Source organism: Leptonychotes weddellii, chromosome 12 (assembly GCF_054177405.1).
Source record: "Leptonychotes weddellii isolate Sample4059 chromosome 12, ASM5417740v2, whole genome shotgun sequence".
In the NCBI taxonomy this organism is placed as follows: Eukaryota; Metazoa; Chordata; class Mammalia; order Carnivora; family Phocidae; genus Leptonychotes; species Leptonychotes weddellii.
Genome location: NC_138380.1, coordinates 20,909,966 through 20,932,365, shown reverse-complemented (window position 1 = coordinate 20,932,365; position 22,400 = coordinate 20,909,966). Strand labels below are relative to the sequence as shown.

The window sequence follows — 22,400 nt, the reverse complement described above, 5'->3', positions numbered from 1 at the left end:
CGCACCGCCCCCAACCCCCCCCCCCGCCCCCTGCAGATCAAAGAGCTGCAGGCCAAGCTGCGGGAGCTGCAGCTGCAGTACCAGGCGAGCATGGATGAACAGGGGCGGCTTCTGGCCGTGCAGGAGCAGCTGGAGGGCCAGCTGCAGTGCTGCCAGGAAGAGCTCCGCCAGCTCAAGGAGAAGAATTCCTCTGTTCCCAGAGAGACCAAGGGGAAAAGTGGCAATGAGAATAGGAACAAAAATGCCAACGGGGTTAAAAACAAAAAGGTGACCAAACCAAGCCTGGACGGTTCTGAGGGCTGCTATGAGAACGGAAAGGTGAGTAATAACCTTAGTAGCCTGATAAGCAGAAAGGCAGAGGAGATCTTGGGAAGAAAAATCACCACCACCACCATTCCGGCCAGGTGAGGTATTTGTAGAGAAGCTTCTGGTCTCTCTCGTGTATTAGAGTAGATCTCTCTTGGTAGCAATTCCGTACTTCCTTTTCCTCTGAAGGTAAGGGGAGTGGAACACAGACCACTTATACCTGGGGGCACAGCCCCAAAGGACCAAAGCCTCTAGGATGGACGACGGCTCCAATTAGCTCAGCCCAATCTACTGGGGCCCCTTTTCTTCCTGGGTTATGTGCCCAAGAGAGGGACCAAATGGATGAAAAGAAGGAATTAATTCGAAGCAGTGGCAGACTCCTACGTGAGGAGGAGGGGAGAAAATAGGAGTCGTAGCCGCCTTGCAGGGGTCGGAGGCGGCAGCTGAGGGGCAGAGCCCAAGATTCTAGCTCTGGTAGCTGTCCGAGACGGCCAACGGCCGGATGGCCGTGTGGGTCCCGAGAGGCTGGGCGTGACTGCCCACACGACGCTCAGGGGGAGCCTCGGTGCCAGAACGCGGTGCTGCCTGCGGGCCGTGCGGGGCCGGGAAGCAGAGTGCCCTTGAGGTAGTCCGGCTTCTCGCGCAGGTAGGCCTCCTGGCGGTAACCGCAGCCCCCGTCCTGCCCTGCCTCCGCCCACAGAGCCTGGAGGTGGTGCTGTACTACAAGGCCAGCCACACGGACTTAGGTGTCCTAATACAAGAGGAAGCGGAGGAGGAAGAGGAGGAAATCAAAAAGGACTCGAAGCAGGACTCCTGCAATGAACTGGTTTCTGTGCCGTCAGAGCCTGCGGAGATTAAGTCCGCAAAAGCAGAGGAGGGGTGTTATGAAGAGTCCCAAGAGCGGGAGGGCAAGGAAGACGACACCAAAGATGAGAGCGCCAACGACACTTGCCCTGAAGCTTCAGAGGGAGACAACCCCCTCAAGCTTTCTGAGAGCAAAAAGGTAACCGCAGTCGAAGGCTGGACCGAGTGGGAAGTGGGCTCTGGGGCTCCGGTGCCCTGGTGTGGCGGGGTGACCCAGCCCGAGGATGGACTTCTGCAGGAGCGTATAGGCCAGCCAGCCCTGAGGCCTAGCGTTCGGGGAGAGTGGAGATGGAGCCGGGAGTGGTGGAAGTGGGCTCTCCACGGGAAATGGCGGGCTGAGACCACTTTGCTGTGGACCTACCTGTGTCTCAAAGATCACCCCATCTGGGAACCAGGTGATCTCAAAGATCACCTTTTCTGGGGCCGTTGCAGTCCTGCCTGCTTTCACCTCTGTGGCAGCCCTCGCTCCTTACGTCAGGAGGTCTTCCCCCCTTCACCTAGCACTGCACTGAGGACACGGATGGTGTGAGGCCCGCTTCAGGCTATTTGCCAGCCTGCGTTAGTCACTCAGTCCTGCCTCCTCGAGGTGCCCTGTTAGGTTGACCTTTGTTGTTGCTGTTAGGGGTGTTTGGGGGGCAGGTGTGGCTTTCGGGTTCTGTGTATTACAGGGCATGAGGGGAGGGGCTGGGGGTGGTCAGAAGTAATAGAATATTTTAGTCCGCACAGCAGGGGCGTGGGCCAGTCTGGGGAGAGCAACCAGAGTCCTAACGCTTTAGTTGCTAGATCTTGAGAGGTTGGGATGGGAGTATCCTGGGTAACGTGCCAACCATACAAAAGTATTTCTGTATTTTAACTACTAGTACATCTGCACAGGTAGGTACCAGCTGAATTCCTGCGCTAGTTGAGGTTAACTGGGGGCTCTGATTCCCTGAAGAGTGAGTACTTCCTGAATAAGTCCTTGGTTTATGGTACAGGCTCTTTCCATCTTTCTTTCTTTTTTTTTTTTTTTTTTAAAGATTTTATTCATTTATTTGACAGAGAGAACAAGTAGGCAGAGAGGCAGGCAGAGGGAGAGGGCGAAGCAGACTCCCCGCCAAGCAGGGAGCCCGATGCGGGGCTCGATCCCAGGACCCCGGGATCATGACCTGAGCCGAAGGCAGACGCTTAACCGACTGAGCCACCCAGGCGCTCCATCTTTCCATCTTTCTAAACACCGGGGAAGAAAATAAGTCTCTTGTGGTGGGATGTCCCAGTCAGCTCTAAGGCTATCTGGCGTTTTCCGGCAGCTCAGTCTGCAGCAGTGGCTAGGGATCTAGCATGCAGGTCTCTGTTAACCTTGTGGCAGAGGACCATTACTTAGGATGTAAAAAGTAGGAGCCACCGCAGCCTCTTCCCCAGTGCTCTGTTTCTTCGAATTCATCATATTCCACCGCATGCTGGCTCAGAGCCTCCTCGATTTCCTTGCCTTGGGTGCCAACATCTCTAAACGCCAGACCGGATCCTTGTACTTCGAAGTTGAGCGCGTTCCTTGTGTCTACATACGGAGATGTCCCTTTGCCTCGGCGGGTCCTGCATCTTTTGCAGGCAGCTCTAACGGTGTATGTTACTGCCTGCGAATTCACTTTCTCTCTGGAAGATTGTTGCAGTCAAAGAGCTAGCACTTCTCCATTGTTAGCCTGTTGGAGTGCATTTTGTCTCACAACAACGGCGTTAGACTCTAGGGGATCGTAGGGGCCAGGGCCCAGAACACTGAGATTCGGTGGACAGCAGCCAGAAAAAGTGGGCTAACAGGGGCTGGGGGGTGGGGCGGGTGGCCTGGCAGGAGACTGAGTGACCCAGGAGAAGTATACGTCCTCCTCATCCGGAGAGCCCGGCTTTACTCTCGGAGCTTCCCTTTTCCAGAGTTACTGACCTGTACGAACGGTCTAGGGCAGATCACCCCTGCTTGACAAGATATGAGAGGGATATGGCCAGCCAGCAGACTGGCCTCCCCACCTGATTTGGACCTAAGCAGCTGCTTAACCCATTCAGGTTTGTATCCTCCACAGGCTGCCAGTGGGAAGATCCAGGCCCGGGCGCAGAGGAGAGATACGGCTGCCCTCACTGCCTGTTGTTTAACCTCTTGATCTCTTTCTCTTTTCCCTTTGTTTTCTCATCTTCATTATCCATTGGATTCATGTGTTTCTGTCTTTTTATATCCGCCCCCCCCCCATCTCCTGGCCTCTCCCTGTGCTTCCTTCTCATTTGATATGTTGCAGCCATCCACTGCCCCTGAGCCCCCCATCTTCTCCTTGCCTCTCGTAGCCCTGGTGGTCATATCGGCTTTGCTCTGGTGCTGGTGGGCCGAGACGTCGTCCTAACACAGGTACTGGTATCGAGTCCTCTCCTTCGGAGGGGTAGAGGGAGGGTGCAGGTGGCCCTGGCCTCTCCTCTTTGCCCTTTCTCTCACTTGCTTGCTTCTTGCTTTTAGCCCTTTGACAACAGGATACTCAGGGGCTGAGTTTTAGCCCTGGCTTCTCCTTGGGCTACTGCAAAGCCCATAGCACCTCTGAGCGTCTTCCTAACACATAGTGAGTTGGAATGCATACTGTTGACACGGTTTGAGTTTCTGTCCTCTGGCTGGGAAAACTTTGGATGATCCCAGCACTGTTGCTACTTTGAAAAATACCTGACCACTTCTGATGAGCTGATGTCTGTCTGCAAGGCTGACCTGAGTGCTCTTTGCTCTCACTACTGTCACCACCCAGGATGGCAAAATAAGGCATCACTGCGCCTCCCCTGTTGGGTGAGAGAGGAATTCCGGAGTGTTGTGCCCAACCCCCAACCCCAACCCTAACTCCCTTACCAGGGGCATTTGTATGAGGGCAGGCTCAATTTGTCCTCCAGACTTGGCGAAAATGGAACAGAAACCCCTACCATATTGTGTTCTTTCAATGGAGAAATTCTCTGGTTTGGGACTTCTGGTCTTCAGACAACTCAGAACCAGAATGCCAGGAAATATTTTATAGTTCTATGTTTATCCCTTTTGGGGTCCAGACTCTATTGTAATTGCCTTCCCAAGCCAGGCTTTTTGGACATAATGTGGTACTGGTGAAAAGAACGAGATGCAAGTATTCCCAGGGCGCCAAGGCTGACATGTTCTGGGCACCTTCCACTTGGCCTCGGCCCATGTAATCTGGTCTGTCAACAGGATACCAAATTTAGGAGGCAGAATGTGGTCTTAGGTCCCAGGGTAGAGCCCTAGGGTTCCACCTGTCTTTGGAACCCATAAACTATTCTCTCCTGGCCTGTTCTGGCTCCTTTCTCCTGCTCCCCTGCCCACCCCCCCACTTCCCACCCTCCCTTCTCACCCCTGCAAATGAAGTGCCGCTGGCTTAATGCACAGGTTGGGGCGGCAGCTGAAGCATATGTTGGTAGCACTTAGCAGCATCCTTTTCTCCTTCCTTCTCCCCTCACTGTTTTTCCTCTTCATCCTTTCTCCTCTTTAAGGTGTTCCACTTACTCCCCACAAATAGTCTAGCTCCTTTAGTGACAGGGTCCCTATCCAGATTTCTCAGCCCCTAGGGGAGGAGACCCAAAGCATTTGGCCATAACCTTTCTGCACCTCAGCCAGGCCCACACAGAGTGAGAGGAAGGAGCTCCTGGGTCAAGGTGCTCTTGGGGGGTCGGGCTGTGCCCCACTCTGCAGCTCCCAGTCCAGGAGCTGAGGCAGCGTAGCTCTGTAGAAAGCGTGGCTGACAGGTGAGAACCTGGCCCAGTCTGTCTCTGCCTCTTACCGCTTAGTCCCAGTGGGCAAAATGCATAACGGGAACATTAGTTTCTTCAAATGACAGCGAAGAATGGTAAAACCTCTGCTTTCCTCATGTGACGATCACAGGAGTTCATGTTTATGAAGGTTCTTCATAAATAATAAAACACCCCATAAATAATTTAAAAAGCGTATACTTACAGCATACATACTATGTACCTGGCACTGTTCTAATCACCTTACATATAAACTCATTTAATCTTTGCAACAACCCAACGAGGTGGCTTTTATTATGATTTTATATGTAATAAAACTAAGGCATGGAGAGGTCAAGTAATACCGCCAGTGAATTATGAATTGATTTCTAAGGACTAATATTAGCAACAGCTAGAATTCCAACCTTGCCTCCCCCTTCCCATCTCTCCTCATTTTGAGCAGTTTTCCCTGGTTGGTTCCATGTAATTAGGAAGACTGCGTACTTCTCTTCACACAGCCCCCAGGGGCATTAGCTCTCTTGACAACTAATGTCACGTTGTTAACTCTCTGCGTGTGTTGTTTATAAAGCCCCTTTACGTATTGCATATGCTAAGTATCCTCTCCTCGTTTTCTACTTGCAATTGATTTTTTGGATCTGAGGCAGAATTTTTTACTCATTCCTATTCGGTATAGTCCATTGATGTAAACTGTGGAGTTTGTTTTTTCTTTTTTTTTAATCTTGACCTTGCGGTTTCCGATTATCCATTTCCCTGCCAGCTCCACATCCTCCTCAAGGGCGACCAGCCTACTTTCATATGTTCGTGTGCATTATTTTTTTAAAAAGTCTTATTTAGGTGATCTCTACCCCGTACATAGGGCTTGAACTCACGACCCCGAGATCAAGAGTCGCATACTCTTCCACTTGAGCCAGCCAGGCGCCCTGTTAGTGCACATTAAAGGGGAGGGCCGACCCTCTGGAGTGTTGTCTCTCCAGGCTCTCTTTTATCCAGCTCATTGGTCACATGGCAAATGGTCACACAGCAACCTGTGTGTGCTACCATGCTGATTATTTCCTCTTGTTCTGTCCAAGGAGATCATGGAAAATCTGTCGGATGTGTTGATAAAATCCAAAAACATTTCTTTGATCTGTCAACTTAGTAACCTAGTCTGTAAGGAAAGCCTGATGTGACTTACCCCTTTGGGACCAGCCCTCAGCCAGTCTGGAACATGCCTCTGACTGGTATAAAGCGTATCAGTTCACATTTATGGGTCTAGCTCTGTCCTTTTTTTTTTTTTTAAAGATTTTATTTATTTATTTGAGACAGCGAGAATGAGAGAGACAGCACATGAGAGGGGGGAGGGTCAGAGGGAGAAGCAGGCTCCCTGCCGAGCAGGGAGGCCGATGCGGGACTCGATCCTGGGACTCCAGGATCATGACCTGAGCCGAAGGCAATCGCTTAACCCACTGAGCCACCCAGGCGCCCGCTCTGTCCTTTTTTTAAAATTTAATTTAATTTATTTAAGTGGGGAAGGGGGAGCAGAGAGAGAATCCCAAGCAGGCTCCACACCCAGCACAGAGCCCAATGCTGGGCTGGATCTCACCACCCTGAGGTCGTGACCTGAGCCGAAATCCAGAGTCAGATGCTTAACCAACTGAACCACACAGGCACCTCGCTCTGTCCTTTAAGAACACCAGACTGACGGTTTTAGCAGTGTACATTAGGATATAAGCATCTAAGCATGTAGATACCCTTTCTAGCTTCCTTTCCAGTTACTTTCTTATATAAATTACTCTGTATATCCACCTCCAGCATTGTTTCGCTTTCCATTTCATTTGTGCTGCTCTTTTTAGTAACTATTTCTACAAATGTAGGAGATCTTCTTTGCTCTTTATAGCTGGCTTAAAGTCCTCTTTTTAGTTCCATTATTCTCTGAGCAAATGCATTCTTAGCATCAGTGCTATACTCCGCTCTTACCTAAAATCATCCTCCTGTTATTATGCCATAGCTTATGACTCAACCCAAATTCTGTCTTTCAAGTAGTACAATAAAAAAAGTAATAACAATGGGAACTATTTCCCTAAGTATGTATTGTCCACAATTTCGTGTTCCCTAAAGGATGCTTCTTTGTTGTCCCACGAATCAGCAGGATTTGCTGTGGTCAGCAGAGTCTGGAAGCCTCAGCACACTGGCACTTGCCAGGAAGTCCATCAACACACTGGTGCCCAGGGGTGTTTTAAGGCATTTGTCTCCGGGGCCGGTGACCGGCTTCCTTGAGGTTCCTCGAACCAACATCATTGTCCAGAAAAGGTTTGGGCTGCCCACGAACCTCATGTTCGCCTGCACTCTGTGGTGTGCTTTCTTTACTTCCCCCTCAGTCTTCTCCTTTTGACTGAGTTTGTTGCTCCTGCGTAAAGCCAACGAGGCACTGCTGCTTTTCCCAAAGGCCCCAGTTTACTCTCTTTTTCTTGCCGTGGCACTTGATCCTTTCTCATTGCAACCATCCGGATACTCTTTGGTCTGCCTCCTGAGCTCGCTTCTACACCCAGGAACTGGTATTCTCCTCATTCCGTTGGGCATGAATACACGCAGTCCCCTCAGGTGGTACACCTAGCGTTGTTCCAGATACCTCGCACCGCCCGCACTAAGACCACATTGTCTCCGGCAGTTACCCAGGAGGTGAGAGAGACCAGACCGTGAGGTTCCCGATGTCTCTCCAGTGCCAGTAGACAGGGGAGCCTCTGGCTTAGGGAAGGGTTCAGAAGGCCGGGCACTCACCATTTGTCTTTGGTCCCCACAGAACATGTTTGGGATGTGGAAGCCTGTGGTGTTCTTGGCTATTGCGGCTGTGGCTCTGTATGTGTTACCCAGCATGCGACCGCAGGAGTCCGAGTTCTGCCTCATGGAGTGATGGCAGACCTGGGCCAGCCGAGGGGGCAGATCCCCAGTGGCCACTACCCCCAGCTTTGGGCAGGACACACTGTGCCAGAGCCCCCACCCCACCCATGTGTCCCATGTGTCCCCATCTCCTTAGCCTCAGTCACCCAGGCTGGAAAGGTTATGGGGCGCTGCCGGCTGCCATCTCCTGCCTTGTATAAGAACCTGGGTTCCGTGTGATTAAATATCAGCCTAATTACCTGAGACTTTGTGGCTCTTTATTTCTTATAAATACCTCACAACACAACCGGAGCAGAGCGGTTCCCCTTTAACCAGCTACCTCACATAAGGATCTGGTTCCTAAATATGATTTCTCACCCTACAGATGACCTCAGAGATGAGGGGGGCTCCTTGTGCTGCCAGCCGGATCACAGATGCGCTGGTCTGCACCTAGAAACCCTGTCTCCAGGAGCTCATCCGAGCACAGGGCAATGGAATGAGCTGGGTACCCTCTGTGAGGGGAGCCAAATGACCCACACCCATCTGCGGTGAGAAGAGTGCCCTGAGAAGATCTGCATGCACATGAGCCTTCGTGACTTAGGCCCTGTGACACCCCATGGGATTCGCTCTCAGAGAGGACTTCCTAATCATGTAGGGTCCTGCAGTGAATAGGTGGCACACTCAGGAGCTTTAACTTGAGGAGTGTTTAGTGAAGGGACTCCGTACACGGGCAGAGTTAGGAGAACCAGCAAGGAATAGTGAAGTCCCCAGGCACCAGCAACAGTGTCTCCCATCCTCGGCCCGAAGGAGATTGGGGAGGAAGCGAGGGCTAGAGGCCTGGGAAGGGACCCCAGACCCACGGCGGGGGCAGGGTACAACCCTTGTCAGAGCCTGACACCCTCTCTTCCCACCTGCCAGTTTCCTGTTGGCACCTCTCATTGGCTAATCCCAGCTGGGAGCCAGAGAGCAGAGATGCCCAAGTGACGTAAAGTCAGTCTGCTGGAATTGAGAGCAGGGCAAAGGATGGAGAGTGGATCAAAGTGGGGACAAGCAGAATGATGAGGATAACTTATGAGTGTCCTTGTTTACCTTCGTTTCTGTGGAACCCCTCGTGATTGGTTGTTCCATATGAATGTTTCCATAGGAGAGCCCCTGAGTGTATTCATAAGCCACAGTGGGCAAAACAGTGCCGTGACTGCTGGTTTCCTGGAACCCTTCTCTCTGCCTCTTTTCTACCTGATGCCAGGGAGTTTGTTCCATTCACCCAAATAATCCAAAGCCACACATACCTATAGAATAAGGCACTGTGGTGGGCCCTGCTAAGCATTAAATGAATTCATTTCTTGCCTGGCCTTTTCCTAGGGGGTCTGGGGCCAGTGCTAAAATCGTGACCAGTCCCTATAAACAGGGCTGCACCTAGGCAGATTGAGGGCAGTGCTACGCGTTCCTTTTGCCTCCCTTTAAATGACTTCTCTTTGAAGATAGTACTGGTTTAGGGTGGCCTAGCCCCTTGCTACTCCGTTGTCCACAGACCAGCAGCATCAGCACTGTTAGCTTGTTAGAAAGGCAGACTCTCAGGCCCCACCTCAGACCTACTGACACAGAATCTGCATTTTAACAAGATCCCCAGTTGATTAGTATGCACAGTAAAATTAGAGAAGAACTGCACTCAGTTATGTTAGGTGGTGTGTTCTCAGTTGTAACCTAAATTGGAGCAATGCCTTCACAAGCCACCCAGTACCACTGGCCCCTTGCTCTTGAGTGCAGTGAGACCCTGTTTTTTGTTTGTTTGTTTGTGGTTTTTTTCTATCCACTTTACTCCAGCCACCAGTTGGCTGGAGAACATGTGCGGTGGAAAGGACTGGAAGATTACCCACCAGTGAGGATCACTGATTTAACTTGGAATTAGAAGCCAAGATGGAGGTCATGGTCTGGTAGGCAGTCAGCCTCCAGCTGAGACTTTATCTGTTCCTTCCCAGGCCTGAGCCTAGAGCCTGAGCAACGGCAGGAAGGTGGTCCTGCCTTTCCCCAGCCTTTTTGCTTAGAATACAGAACTCTTCCCTTTAGGACACTTGCCCCTGTTGGCTCATTTTAGAAAGCCATCCTCTTCATCACTGGGGGCTTTGTGCCTCCTGGTCTTGTTGACACACTGTTGCCAGAGTAAAGAGGTCTCTCTTCACATGTTATCTCCTTTCATCTTCTCACACACACACACAAAAAACAACATATGAAGGTACTATTAACTCCATTTTACGGAGGAGAAAACCAAAGCCCAAGAGCATTATATTACCTGCCCAAGGTTGCAAGAGTGAGAAGTGAAGAGGCTGGAATTCAGCCTCTGACTCTTTCTAGCCTACTGCTGAGTCCCTGGCACCTAAATCAGGGCCACAGTCAGTATCACTGATTGATCAAAGTGCCAACTATGAGCCTGGCCAACCTGGTATCATCCCAGGTGACTATGGAAATGTCCCTGGCTCCAGAAAAACAAGATTCTCAAACATGGCCCATTAGACCTGGTCACTTCGATTCTGCTCAGCCCAAGTTAAATCTGGCCAATGTCGGTGGCTGGTAAGCAGTGCCCCTTGACGGGAAAGGCAGGGCCAGGTGAACTGCCAGGCAACCTGGTCTCCTGAGACAGGTCAGTGGGTGGTGAGTCAGGGGGCTATAAAAGGCCTGTGGCCCCAGCCAGCACTGCCCCAAATACTCAGCTGATGAAACCCCCTGTAAATCCTCTCTGTGCCCCTGCCTGACTCAGGGAGGCGCACACCAGCCCTCCTCAGGGAGGGGGCCCCACTTGGCAGGCCCCAGGACCAGCATTGTGCACGGTCTGTTCCAGCTTTCATGGCTGGGCCAGGCTCATGGGCTATATTGAGGGCTGAGTCACCAGCCTGCGCCTGGGTCAGGCTGACTGTGACTGGCTGGCTGGGGCCTGAGTCAGGCCCCGATTTATCCTGGAGAGCAACAGGTTCGGGTTTCTGTGGGAGGGGGTGAGAAGGATGCTGGGAACCATCCTTGGCACTGGGCACCCTTGTCTGCCAAACCATTCACTTACTCCTCTGGAGCCGCACACAGACCTCTCTTTCGGAGAGGGAAGGAGAATGGGGGGAGAGAGGAGAGAGAGGGGAGAGAGGGGAGAGAGAGAGAGGGAAGAGAGAAGGGAGGGGAGGGGGGGAGGCTATACTTGGGAGTTCTTTCTTCACTCACTGGCTTCCCTCTGAAATCCCCCCTCCTTAAGAGACGCCCTTAACTTACTGGGGGACCTCAGGTAATGCCCACAAAACAGGACTGTGAGCCATTAGAGTCTGTAAAGAGGCTGTCAGCTCCAAGCAAACCCACCCTACCCTTGTCTCTCCTCCGCAGGAGGAATGTCTCAGATCTGTACCTCAGTTTCTTCATCAGAGCTTCAAAGACAACCTCGCTGAACCCTGAGCTGGGCACCTCAGACTGGGTATCAAATGTCTACCTTTTTACACACACACACACGCACACATTGCACACACACTTCACTGTGAGACCCAGCTATGTGTCATGTGTCTCCAGCTGGGCATCTCTCCACAAGAGAGCTCAGCCTCTCAAGTAGACGGTCAGCACTGATGCCGGATGGTTGGTTTTGGACATGGGACAAAGGTGGCATGGGGGGAATGAGCGTTCTGGAGATGGGGGGTGCCAATAGGAGAGTGGAATTCCTGAGCACCTCGTCACAGGCAGCCGACAGAACATGAGCCGCAGGGCCCAAGCTATTTATACCTCGCCTGTCACTATCAGGGCCCCCAGAGCTCCCCCCTCCCAAGCCACACACAGCAGGTCCCTTTTCTGTTTCTGGTCCCTTCTCTGCTCCTCCCCCTCCCTACCTAATGAGAAGGGAAAGAAATCATTCATGGACTACTTTTACCATAAGCACTGCCCCGCACAAAACCCCTGAACTTCTTTCTGAGCTTTGTAACAGGGATTGCCTTCATTCTGCCCTTGAAGAAACAGCCCTCAAAGATACCCACTGTCCTCTTTCTTTTCATGATGCCTGGGGGTAGAAGAGGAATAAGATAGAATGATTCACTGAGAAGGTCCCAGAACCTTCCCAAATCCCAATCACCACACAGCTGGCATTAGGGACTGTCTGGCCCAAACTTACTGGGTCAAGAAGGATGGGGCAGCTGAGGAAGTTTGGCCTAAAAGGGGTACAAGGAGATATGCAACACATGTATGCTACAGAATTGCAGACTATATATTCTCTATATAAGTACGTTCTGTAGCTCTTTCACCTCACTCCAAGCAGCTCCTCTGAGTGCCTCAGTTTCCTTGCTGTCACCATACCCTAGACCTCCAGCTACCCTTGACTTACCCTGAGCCCAGTCCTGCCTAGGCTTTCTGGCTGGCTCGCTCCGGCTCTCCCTGCCCACCAGCCCTGTCACGTTTCCCCTTGGCTGTCTGGGCTGGGCTCTCCCTGTTTCTGTCTGGCTAACCCGCCCTTTTGCTGGAAAGATCTGCCTTGTGGCCCATATGGGCACATTGCCCAGGGGGCTCCCTGGCACAACGGGGCAGAGTTTCTCCCTGCCCTCTCATCACCTCGGTTGAGTCAGACATAGTGGTGGGGGGGGGGCACAGTCTGACTCACCAGGTACTTTTTTCCTGAGCTCAGCTTCATTCTGAGGGGATGAGGCCAAGTGGGCTGGTGACAGGGACACTGAGTCAGGGGCAGCCTCAGTCTTTCCCCTGGGACCTTGGGTTTGGGCTTCACATGAGGCTTTTCTACCTGTAAAATGGAGCACCCCCAAGCCTTCTCCCTAACTGGCCTGGGCAGTGTCCCTGCTTCCTCTCAGTCCATCTGTACACAAGCACACACACTTCCTCTCCCCTGCAGGTGGACAATACCCTGGGCCAAGAGCCAGGACTCTCAGGCCCTGTCAACGGCCCTGCCACCAATTCACCCAGAAAATTCTGTCAACACTAGTTCAGTGTGTTTGGTCCTAACCACTGGCCTCAGTTTCCCCATTTATCTCTTTAGTCCCACAGCGTATGAAAGGGGTGTATTTCATCTCGGACCTGCAATGCTTAGTTTGGGGGTATTGGGTGGCTTCACCCCTCGCCGTCCAGCTCTGCGATCCACCTCCGCGGCGCGGCGGGGCGGGGACTGAGCCGCCGCCTGGGCCGCAGACCCCGGCCAGGGGGGCCGGGCCCCTCCCGCCACCGGGGCCGCGTGGGGGAGGGGAGGAAGGAGGCGGGGCCCGCCCACTCGGCGCGGCCCCCACCCGCGGGCCGGGCGGCATTCCTGGGAGGCCGGCGCTCTGACGTGGACTCGGGGGCCGCAAGCGCGGCGTGGGGGGGGCGCGGCCCCGGGGGCTTCTTAAACCCCCCGCCCCGGCCCTGCCCGCATTTCCCGAGCACCGCTCCGCCCCCGGAGGGAGAGAGAGAGAGAGAGAGAGCGCGCGGCCGGGGAGCCAAGGAGGCCCGCCGAGTCCCGCCAGCCAGGGCGCGAGAGAAGTTGCTAGCAGCGCAGCGCAGAGCGCCGAGTCCCGCGGTCGCGCCCCGACAGCGCCCCAGCCCCAGCCCAGCCCCAGCCCAGTAGGCAGCGCAGCCCCCGCCCCAGCCCCGCGCCAGCATGATTAACAACAGCGGCTACTCGGAGGCCGCGGGCCTCGGCCTGGGCGACGAGGTGGACGACATGCCGTCCACGGAGAAGGACCTCGCGGAGGACGCGCCGTGGAAGAAGATCCAGCAGAACACGTTCACGCGCTGGTGCAACGAGCACCTCAAGTGCGTGGGCAAGCGCCTGACCGACCTGCAGCGCGACCTCAGCGACGGGCTGCGCCTCATCGCGCTGCTCGAGGTGCTCAGCCAGAAGCGCATGTACCGCAAGTTCCACCCACGCCCCAACTTCCGCCAGATGAAGCTGGAGAACGTGTCCGTGGCCCTCGAGTTCCTCGAGCGCGAGCACATCAAGCTTGTGTCCATCGGTCAGTGCGGGCAAGCAGGGCGCGGGCGCTGCGGGGGAGGGGGACGTGACCTGAGAATGGGCCGGCCCGTGGGGGCGGCGGACACAGGTGGTGGGTGGGGGCGGGGAGCTGAGATCGGGCAGAGGGCGACCCCCTGGTACAGGGAGAGGCCCCTGGCCCCGGCTTTCCCCGTCCATCAACGCAGGCCACGAGGGCACTGCCTGCACACGGGTCTGTCCCTATAGCGGCGTCTGGGGGGGGGGGTCCGGGGGAGTCCAGACCTTACCGTTCCTAAGTCCTCCAGCTCAGCCTTCCCGCACACACTCCCATCAACCCGACTCGACTCATTGTCCCCTTCCTTGCCATCAGGCCATCCCAGCTCATGCTTGAGAAGACAGGGTCCGTGCCCATTACTGATTCCTGGGGGGTGTCTACTCCCTAAACAAAGCAAATAGCTTCTTTGCCTCTCAGCACCTCCACGAGGGGAGGACTGGGCTGAAGGCAGGTCCCAGCCACTGCCCATCCGAGGGCTGGAGGCCGAGGGAGAGCTGGTGGCCGGCAGGCATGGGGCTGGGGCCCTCCACAGGCATGTGCACAGCAGCTGGGTTCTGGCCCCTGGGCCAGGGCAGGCAGGGCCCAGACTCAGAAACCTAAAAAGGCACTGAGCGAGTGCAGAGAATCTTAACCCCTGCCTGTCCACCTCCTGTTTCAGCCTGCCTGGGAGGGTGCTCCCCCAAGTCCATGCCAGGCCCCAGCCCACCTGCTAGGCCCGGATTGGCTGCAGCTAACGGTCTGGGTTGAGGGGAGGGAGGAGAAGGCCTGTAGAAGGGAGGAAGTTATTGAGTGTAACCAGATTTGGAAGGTGTATCAGTGCTGGTGGGGGTGGGGAGGCACTCCAGGCTTCCAAGCCTGAGCCGGGGAGCTGAGGGTGGGCTCTGAGTGGCCAGAGGCTGCTCCTTCCCTCCCAGCCCTGCAGTGCTCCCTGCTGGCTAGGGGCCTGGGGAAGACCCCCTACCCCTGTGGTGAGCTTTTAAGAGTCTTGCTGTGATTTACACGAAAGGGCCCCTTGGGGTATACCCCAGGGCCCCAGGAGAGGAGTTTCACACAGGGTCAGGTGCCTTCCCCCACCAGGCTACCCCAGAGCCTATTCTAGATAAGTGAATGTCTGTCCACCCCCACTCTCCCTCAGGGCATCTCTAGGCCTCCTGAATTAGCAGCTGAAGTCAGTCCGGGGCCCTTTGCCCTGTCCAGTCCCGGGCCCTTTGCCCTGTCCAGTCCCTTCTCTAGGCCTTACCCCTTCTGCCCCAATACTGCCCCCCCACCCCACCCGCTCCGGCCTGGAAATAGCCCTGCCTCCGTGACACAGCAGATGTCTCTGAGCTTTCCAGAAGGACAAGCCTGAGGACAGGGGGTGGGGGAAGGGGCCCTGGTGTTTGTAGTAGGGCTGAGGGCTACATGAGTGTGTGTGTGTGTGTGTGTGTGTGTGTGTGTGTTGGGGATGGTCAGAGGGTGTGTGGGGGAAGTCAGAGACAAGTCAGCTCTGGGGCTGTCATCCCCCTTGCATGCTGGGATTTGACCTACAGGACTGACTGTCCCAGGTGGGGTCTCAAGGGGAGGGCCTGGGGCCTCACCAGGACTTTATAGGAAACTGCTCAGCCCTCCCCTCCCTTCCCCACTGCGGGGGTGGCCGGCCCCTCTCCAGGCCTCATCCTTCCTGAGCGCACCTCTCCCCTCCCCTGTGGCGGTGCCTGGCTCGGGGCCCCTTGGCTCAACTGTGGAGGGGCCGGCTCAGAGTAGAGGGGGAAGAAGCAAAACATGGTTTGGGGGCGGGAGGGACGCTCCTCATTCCCGGTTCCCGCTGAGAGGACAGGGAACTGTTCCCCATTTGGGCCAAGTGGCTCCCTCGCGCTGATGAGATAAGCTGTCAGCAATTCGGGGCGGGCCTGAGGCTGAGGGGGGAGGGGAGGGGGCGCCGGCAGCAGGGAGATGTGAAGGGATTCCCCACCAGGGGTGGCCTTCTGCTTCCTCTCATTCCCTCTGGCCCACGTAGCGGTGGGAAGGGACTATGGGGTGGGGGGCTCCTCTGGGCATTGTCCCAGGACTGAAATGGAGCATCTGGGCACCTGGGAGGGGGTCAGAAGGACTCCCCACTTCCCTTTCTAGGAGTGGGGTGGGAGCTGGGAGCTGAGGAGTCCACCTGAGGAAGGGGTGCTCAGCCTGGGTTGACGAGCTGTGTGCCCTTACCCCAACACCCCGACCCGGCCCCCACCACCCCCTCAACCCCTCCAAACAAAGAGGCCTAATGAGGCAGCTCTGTGCCGCAGCTGTTCCCCAGTTGCTCTTCCTTCTAGAGCCAACAGCTGAGGGAGGGGCGGGAGGGGGCAGCAGCTGGCCAGCACCTCCCTGGCCCAGGCCCTCTCTCCTCCCCCTCCACTTGAGGCCTGGGGTGGCCTCAGGGACCGCTGTCAGGCTCCTCCCACCCCTTTGGGGGTGTCCCCCAGCTGGAGAAGAAATGGTGACTCCAGGGTGTGAGGGAGGAGGCCTGACGCCTGGCTTGACCGGAGCGTCTCTCTTCTGCCTGGCCTGGGGGCGGGGGCGGGTAGGGAGAGGAAGGTCATTGCTCCAGAGCCGGGCTCTAGGCCCCTCTCCTGCCCCAGGCCACAATGGACCACTTGCTGCTTGGCCCAGGACCAGTTACTGGGAAGAAACTTCTCCCTGAAGCAAATATGAATGACACTCCCTCCCACCCCAGCAACCTCAGGGCCTCCCTGCCAGGAATCGGGCCCCAGTCTGCAAGAAGCACTGCTGGGTGTGTGCGCCCTGGCTTTGGAGGCTGTCGGGTGGTAAGAGGCGGCAGGGCACTGGATGTCAAGACTGTGTGAAAGTCTTGTGGACCGTGTGTTTGAGAGAGCGCCCTGGAGCGCCCTGGGGCACCGGGAGGCCCGGAGTGAGTGTGTCATGGAATCTGAAAGCTGCCAAACCATTGTGCTGCAGCCGAGCCAGGGGGGGCGAGGGGGCGGGCTGGGGAGCTGCCGGGGAAGGAAGGATGAATCAGTGAAAGGGTGGGGGAGCCAAGGGGGCTAGAGCTGGAGGCCAGAGGGATGCAGAGGCTGAGATTCTGCCTCTGGGGGGCTGGTGGGGTGGGGTGGGGGGTGCTGGAGTAACGCAGGCCTTTGGTCTCCTAACACCTTTCTCCTAAGATCTAGAGGAGGAGGAAAAGATGTGTAAAGGGGGGTGCCTCCAGCCCCACCCTCTCCTATCTCTCAGGCAACACCAGTAAACAAGGCTGAGTCTCCCAGCCCCCCCCAGCCCCCTAAAAGTGGTGTTCAGGGAAGCTGACGGATTTCAGTCCTGCGTTGTTCTTTACAAATAAGCCGGTTTGCAAAGAGCTATATTCTAGTCCACCTCAGCTCCTGGATATTTCTCTCTGGCTGTGGAAGGAGAACTAGGTCCCCCAAATCCTGGGGAGCTGGTGCTGGTATTCCCCAAAGGAGGGGATGGGTGGGGAGTCTGCGCTTCCAAGACTTGAGTCCACATGGGTGACATTCTTCCTGACTCATGTGAAATCCCACTGGCCCCAGCATTTGAAAGCATGATTTTCAAGCCTTTACCCAAAGTCTGCACTGTACCCCCTCCCTCCTTCCAGAACTTTGTTCCAAAAGCCTTTTATGGTGTTCAGAGGAGAATTTGGCTGGAGCCAGGTTAGTTCTATTCCTCTCCAAGTTCAGTTTTTAAAATATTCATCCATTCAGCCAGTACTTGAGACCCTACTAAGTTCTAGACTCTGAGCATAAGGAAATAAAATAGTGTCTAGTGTGAAAGAAGCCAGACAAAAAGAGTACATACTATAGGATTCCATTTGTATAGAACTCTAGAAAATGCAAACTAATCCGTAGTAACCAAGGGCAGACCAGTTGTTGCCTGGGAAGGGGGGACAAGGAGGGACAGATGCAAAGAAATTTGGGGAGAGATGGATATGTTTATGACATGGTGATGGTGTTACGGGCACATACTTATCCAGTTGTGTACTCGAACATGTGCAGTTTCTTGGATGTCAGGCATACCTTAATAAAACTGTTAAAAAATGAAACAAAACAGCCTCTGCCCCCAAGAGGCTTACAATCCCGGATAATTGCCCAGATGCCTGTAGCCTGATGGAGGCCCACGCACGCGCCGTTCCACAGGTGAAAGTACCTGTTGCGGGGGAAGCAGCCTCATTCCGAAGGGAGGGACCCAAAAGTGTTAGGCTTCTCGGTCCGGCCTCGTGGGAGGGTGAGAATTTGGTAGGCAGAGAATGGGGCAGGTTCCAGAATCAGGAGTTCTGACCACCCCCCACCACCCCACCCTCCCCCGGGCTCTAGCAGCAGCTTCAGGAGCTGAGCTGGGGAGGGCAGCCCCGTTGCTGAGCCCAGCTTGTCCTCCTTGCTCTGCAGACAGCAAGGCCATCGTGGATGGGAACCTGAAGCTGATTCTGGGTCTAATCTGGACGCTGATCCTGCACTACTCCATCTCCATGCCCATGTGGGAAGATGAGGATGACGAGGATGCCCGCAAGCAGACACCCAAACAGCGTCTGCTCGGCTGGATCCAGAACAAGGTGCCGCAGCTGCCCATCACTAACTTCAACCGCGACTGGCAGGACGGCAAGGCTCTGGGCGCCCTGGTGGACAACTGTGCCCCTGGTGAGTGGGCCGGTGGGCCCATCCTGGAGCCCTTCGCTGGTGGTACTGAGGCCTGTGCTTGTCAGAATGCATATCTCAGGGCTGGGGGAGTCGGAGTGTGGGGGCGGGGGGTGGGGGCGGAGGGGGCTTGCCCCCTGCTCCAGCCGAATCGAGAATCTTTGCTGGTGTCAGGCCCTGCCTGCTGGGTGTGCCAGATCCTGCAGCTGCAGCAAAAGGTTCAGAATTCCTCGTTCTACAGAGAAGGACACTGAGGTCCAGAGAGGGCCAGTGACTTGTCTAAGATCACACAGCTTATTTGTGACAGAACTGAACTAGAGCCCAAGGCCTCAGCTGCCTGCTCCAGGAGCTTCCTACTTCGCCACAGGGGTACACTTTCTGCTGAGCTGAGAGGACAGAAATGTGGTAGGACTTGTAGCCAGAAGGCCGGGAGCTGGACCCTGAGAAGGTTCTTCTTTGGGAGACCCTGGGAGAGGCTTGAGGGGCTGAAGCTGGTGTGGCACCGCCCAGTGGCTGGTGACCCAGCCCTGCCCTCTCTCACTGTAGGTCCCGGCCTAGTCAGGTGGGGGCAGCTCAGGACCCACGAGGAGACTGAGGCATCACAGACTAGTGCCCTGCCCCACAGGCGGCTCCCTCTTTGACCATCACTGCCTAAGAAGAGAGGTTGTCTTCTCACTCGGGTGGATCAGCTCTGCTCCTAGCCCCTTGGGAGAATCCTCCCCCAGCCTAGGGTCAGCCGGGGAGCAGGGGGCGGGAGGCGGGGGCACGGCTGCCTGGGAAGCATTCCCAGCTGCTGAGCCATTGCCCACAGCTGGTGAGGCCGCCAGCAGTGAGCTCAGCTGTTCCGGCCGTCATGGATTCCAGCCTTTGAGCCGGCCCCCTCCCAACCCAGGAGCATCACCCCTTCTCCAGCTCTGGCCTGGACCAAGCACCCCCCAGCCTCTGTGCCCCTTGACAGGAGTGATCTGGAGCTGCCTTAGCATTCTTCCTGTTAGGAGAGATGGGTTTTGGGTGGCCACAGAGGAGAACCCGTCCTCTGAAAACGTGCCCTTAAGTGCCTCAGTTTCCCCAAGTGGTCAGTGAGGAAGGAGAGGGTGTCTTATGCCCTAAAGCTGATGTGGGAAGTGCTTGGAGCTCTGGGACTTGAGGGCGGCTGTGAGAAGACCTTCTGGGGGACAGGTCAGAGGCATGTGCAGGACGGGGCCTCTGACCTCCCCTGCGCACCCCTGGGGTAGCAGAAATGAGGCTGGAGGGATGGGGGGTGTCCTCACAGGGTCTGCGCTGGGGCCTGGGCAGGCAGGAGGCCGACTGGCAGGGCTGGTGCCAGGCTGCGTCAGCCAGGGCAGAAAGGCCTCATTGTTGGTGCTAGGGAGGGCTGCCGCGCCTCTCGACAGCGATGGGCATCCCAGCCGATGGGCCACAACGTAAGGGGTCAGCAGGAACCTGGCTGCTCAGGGGCCTAGAGCGGCGTGGCGGTGGGTGTGACTCTGTCGGATGAGCAGATGCTCTGCATTCTGACTGGCAGCTTTCCCCTAATCATCGTCTCTCTCTGCCATCTCTCCAGGCCTCTGCCCTGACTGGGAGGCCTGGGACCCCAACCAGCCTGTGGAGAACGCCCGGGAGGCCATGCAGCAGGCGGACGACTGGCTCGGGGTGCCCCAGGTACACGAGCAAACGGGATGGGGGGAGAAGAGAGGGGCAAGAGGACCCAGGATGGAGGTTGGGTCTATAAGGAGGCCCAGTCAGGACGTGGGAAAGAAGTGGGGTTGCTCGGTCGAGGGCACCCTGTGACTCCATTCCTCCCCGTGGCAGGTGATTGCCCCCGAGGAGATTGTGGACCCCAACGTGGATGAGCATTCTGTCATGACCTACCTGTCCCAGTTCCCCAAGGCCAAACTCAAACCTGGTGCCCCTGTTCGCTCCAAGCAGCTGAACCCTAAGAAGGCCATTGCCTACGGGCCTGGTAGGTGTTGAGCCCCTGACCGTCTTCCCTGTGCGGCTGGGTACATCCTAGGATGGAGCTCCCTAAGTACCCCGGCTCTGCCTTCTGTCCCCCAGGCATCGAGCCCCACGGCAACACCGTGCTGCAGCCCGCCCACTTCACCGTGCAGACGGTGGATGCCGGCATGGGTGAGGTGCTGGTCTACATCGAGGACCCCGAGGGCCACACTGAGGAGGTATGGAGAGCCTCTGGGGACGAGAGGGGTTGGCATGGGCTTGGAGCCAGAGACCCACAGGCTAACAACAGGGATGGCCGGGAGATGGCCACCAGAGCTCGCTGCATGCTGGGGGCTGGGGGGTGGGTGGGGCATCACCGTGCGGGCTGCCAGGCACTGTGGGGTCAGGAGGGGCTGTGGCCACTGTGACCTCCTGTCTTTTTCCTTCCCAATAGGCCAAGGTGGTTCCCAACAACGACAAGAACCGCACCTACGCGGTCTCCTATGTGCCGAAGGTCGCTGGGCTGCACAAGGTATCTCCCTGCAGACCTTCCCCATTCCAGTCACATGCTTAGCTCTGGCCGAGTGGACCCCGCTCTCAGCTCGCACCCCCCCCACCCCAGCATACTCGGCGGCCAACGTCTCCCCATCCTTGGCTCTGCTCTGCCCATCCATCCCCTCTCAGAACTGCTTTCCCTGAGAAGCTAATGCTTGCCCCCTGACCCCAGGTGACCGTGCTCTTTGCTGGCCAGAACATTGAACGCAGCCCCTTTGAGGTGAACGTGGGCATGGCCCTGGGGGATGCCAACAAGGTGTCAGCCCGTGGCCCTGGCCTGGAGCCTGTGGGCAACGTGGCCAACAAACCCACCTACTTTGACATCTACACGGCGGGTAAGAATAGGCCCCAGGTGGGTGGCAGCCCGGCAGCCCATGACCACATGGGGTGACATGGATGGGGGCCTGGGACAGAGGAGTGGGTGGGCCCAGAGCGGGGGAGCCCACAGTGGCTGTGTGTGTCTGGAGCAGGGGTGCTCACGGCCTTTGTGCACGGCAGGGGCCGGGACTGGTGATGTTGCCGTGGTGATCGTGGACCCGCAGGGCCGGCGGGACACAGTGGAGGTGGCCCTGGAGGACAAGGGAGACAGCACGTTCCGATGCACTTACAGGCCTGTGATGGAGGGGCCCCACACGGTGCACGTGGCCTTCGCCGGGGCCCCCATCACCCGCAGCCCTTTCTCTGTCCATGTGGCAGAAGGTAAAGGCCCTTCATTCCACAGTCACCCTCACTGAGGCCAGGCCAGAATCACCCCCAAATTTTGGGTCTGAGGGTTTATGGGAATCGAAGGAGCAAATCCAGGGTGGAACGGGAATCAGCTGAAGCTTTAAAATAGGTAGTGTAGCCGTGGAGGGGAGGGGGATAGCTCCGGAGAGACCTCATCCCGGTCATCGCTCCACACACTACCCCCGGGGAGGGTCAGGAGACCACAGTAAAGCATATCAGACAGGGGCCACCTTGGGAGGGTTGCAGGGGCATATGTGATGAGCACCCATACCCCAGGCCTCAGGTGGTGACTCCCGCCACTCGGTTCTCTCCCTGCTGCTCGGGGTCCTCGGTGCCCATCCTCCACCAGGCCAAGGTGGTGGTGCCACGTTCGTAGTATCCGGGGGAGGCGGGGCCGGCATGGCCATAGCTGACTGGCCGCATTGTGATGTGTGGCAGGGCCCAGGCGTGTGGGACTGCCCCCCTTCCGTGGCATTCCGTGGCAGGCCCCACGTTCCGTGCCATTGCCTGCGTCCCGTGCTAGGCCTGGAGTACATGTCATTGCCGGTTTTGTGGCCCTCCCATCGGGTTCGGTGCCATTTGATGTGTTCCGTGGCAGGCCGAGATCGCCATTCTTTGGCCCGTGTTGAGCAGCAAGGTCTGGGTTCATTGCCATGGTGGCGTTCTGTGGCAGGCTGATTTCCCTGCCTTGCCTGCGATCCGTGGCGGGCTTCATGCTGTGTTGGATCTGTGGCCTTGCTCAGTGTGTTGTGGCATGACTTAGTCCTAAAGCTGCTGTGGTGGGTCTGACTGAGAAGGATTA

At 56.3% G+C, this 22,400-nt stretch overlaps 2 protein-coding genes across 10 annotated transcripts in view; both read left to right on the top strand.

Annotated features, from left to right (window-relative positions):
- The window catches only part of CCDC136 (coiled-coil domain containing 136), a 26,924-nt gene extending 18,890 nt beyond the window's left edge, over nucleotides 1-8,034 (top strand). For 2 of the 7 annotated variants that reach the window (XM_081800134.1, XM_081800130.1), the window contains 4 exons: nucleotides 37-318; nucleotides 1,007-1,309; nucleotides 3,475-3,535; nucleotides 7,694-8,034. In XM_081800134.1, coding sequence (XP_081656260.1) covers nucleotides 37-318; nucleotides 1,007-1,309; nucleotides 3,475-3,535; nucleotides 7,694-8,010 — 963 coding nt within the window. In that variant the 3' untranslated portion in view covers nucleotides 8,011-8,034. Of the gene's footprint in view, nucleotides 1-36; nucleotides 319-1,006; nucleotides 1,310-3,072; nucleotides 3,202-3,428; nucleotides 3,536-7,693 lie in introns of those variants that run through there. The other 5 variants (XM_081800136.1, XM_081800135.1, XM_081800132.1 and 2 more) reach the window with 4 other exon arrangements.
- A 5,006-nt stretch (nucleotides 8,035-13,040) lies between these two features.
- The window catches only part of FLNC (filamin C), a 27,673-nt gene continuing 18,313 nt past the window's right edge, over nucleotides 13,041-22,400 (top strand). For 2 of the 3 annotated variants that reach the window (XM_081800128.1, XM_081800127.1), the window contains exons 1-8: nucleotides 13,042-13,721; nucleotides 18,134-18,382; nucleotides 19,944-20,041; nucleotides 20,192-20,342; nucleotides 20,438-20,556; nucleotides 20,772-20,849; nucleotides 21,045-21,207; nucleotides 21,371-21,571. In XM_081800128.1, the coding sequence (XP_081656254.1) occupies nucleotides 13,367-13,721; nucleotides 18,134-18,382; nucleotides 19,944-20,041; nucleotides 20,192-20,342; nucleotides 20,438-20,556; nucleotides 20,772-20,849; nucleotides 21,045-21,207; nucleotides 21,371-21,571 (1,414 nt within the window). In that variant the 5' untranslated portion in view covers nucleotides 13,042-13,366. Of the gene's footprint in view, nucleotides 13,722-18,133; nucleotides 18,383-19,943; nucleotides 20,042-20,191; nucleotides 20,343-20,437; nucleotides 20,557-20,771; nucleotides 20,850-21,044; nucleotides 21,208-21,370; nucleotides 21,572-22,400 lie in introns of all 3 variants that reach the window. The other variant, XM_081800129.1, reaches the window with a different exon arrangement.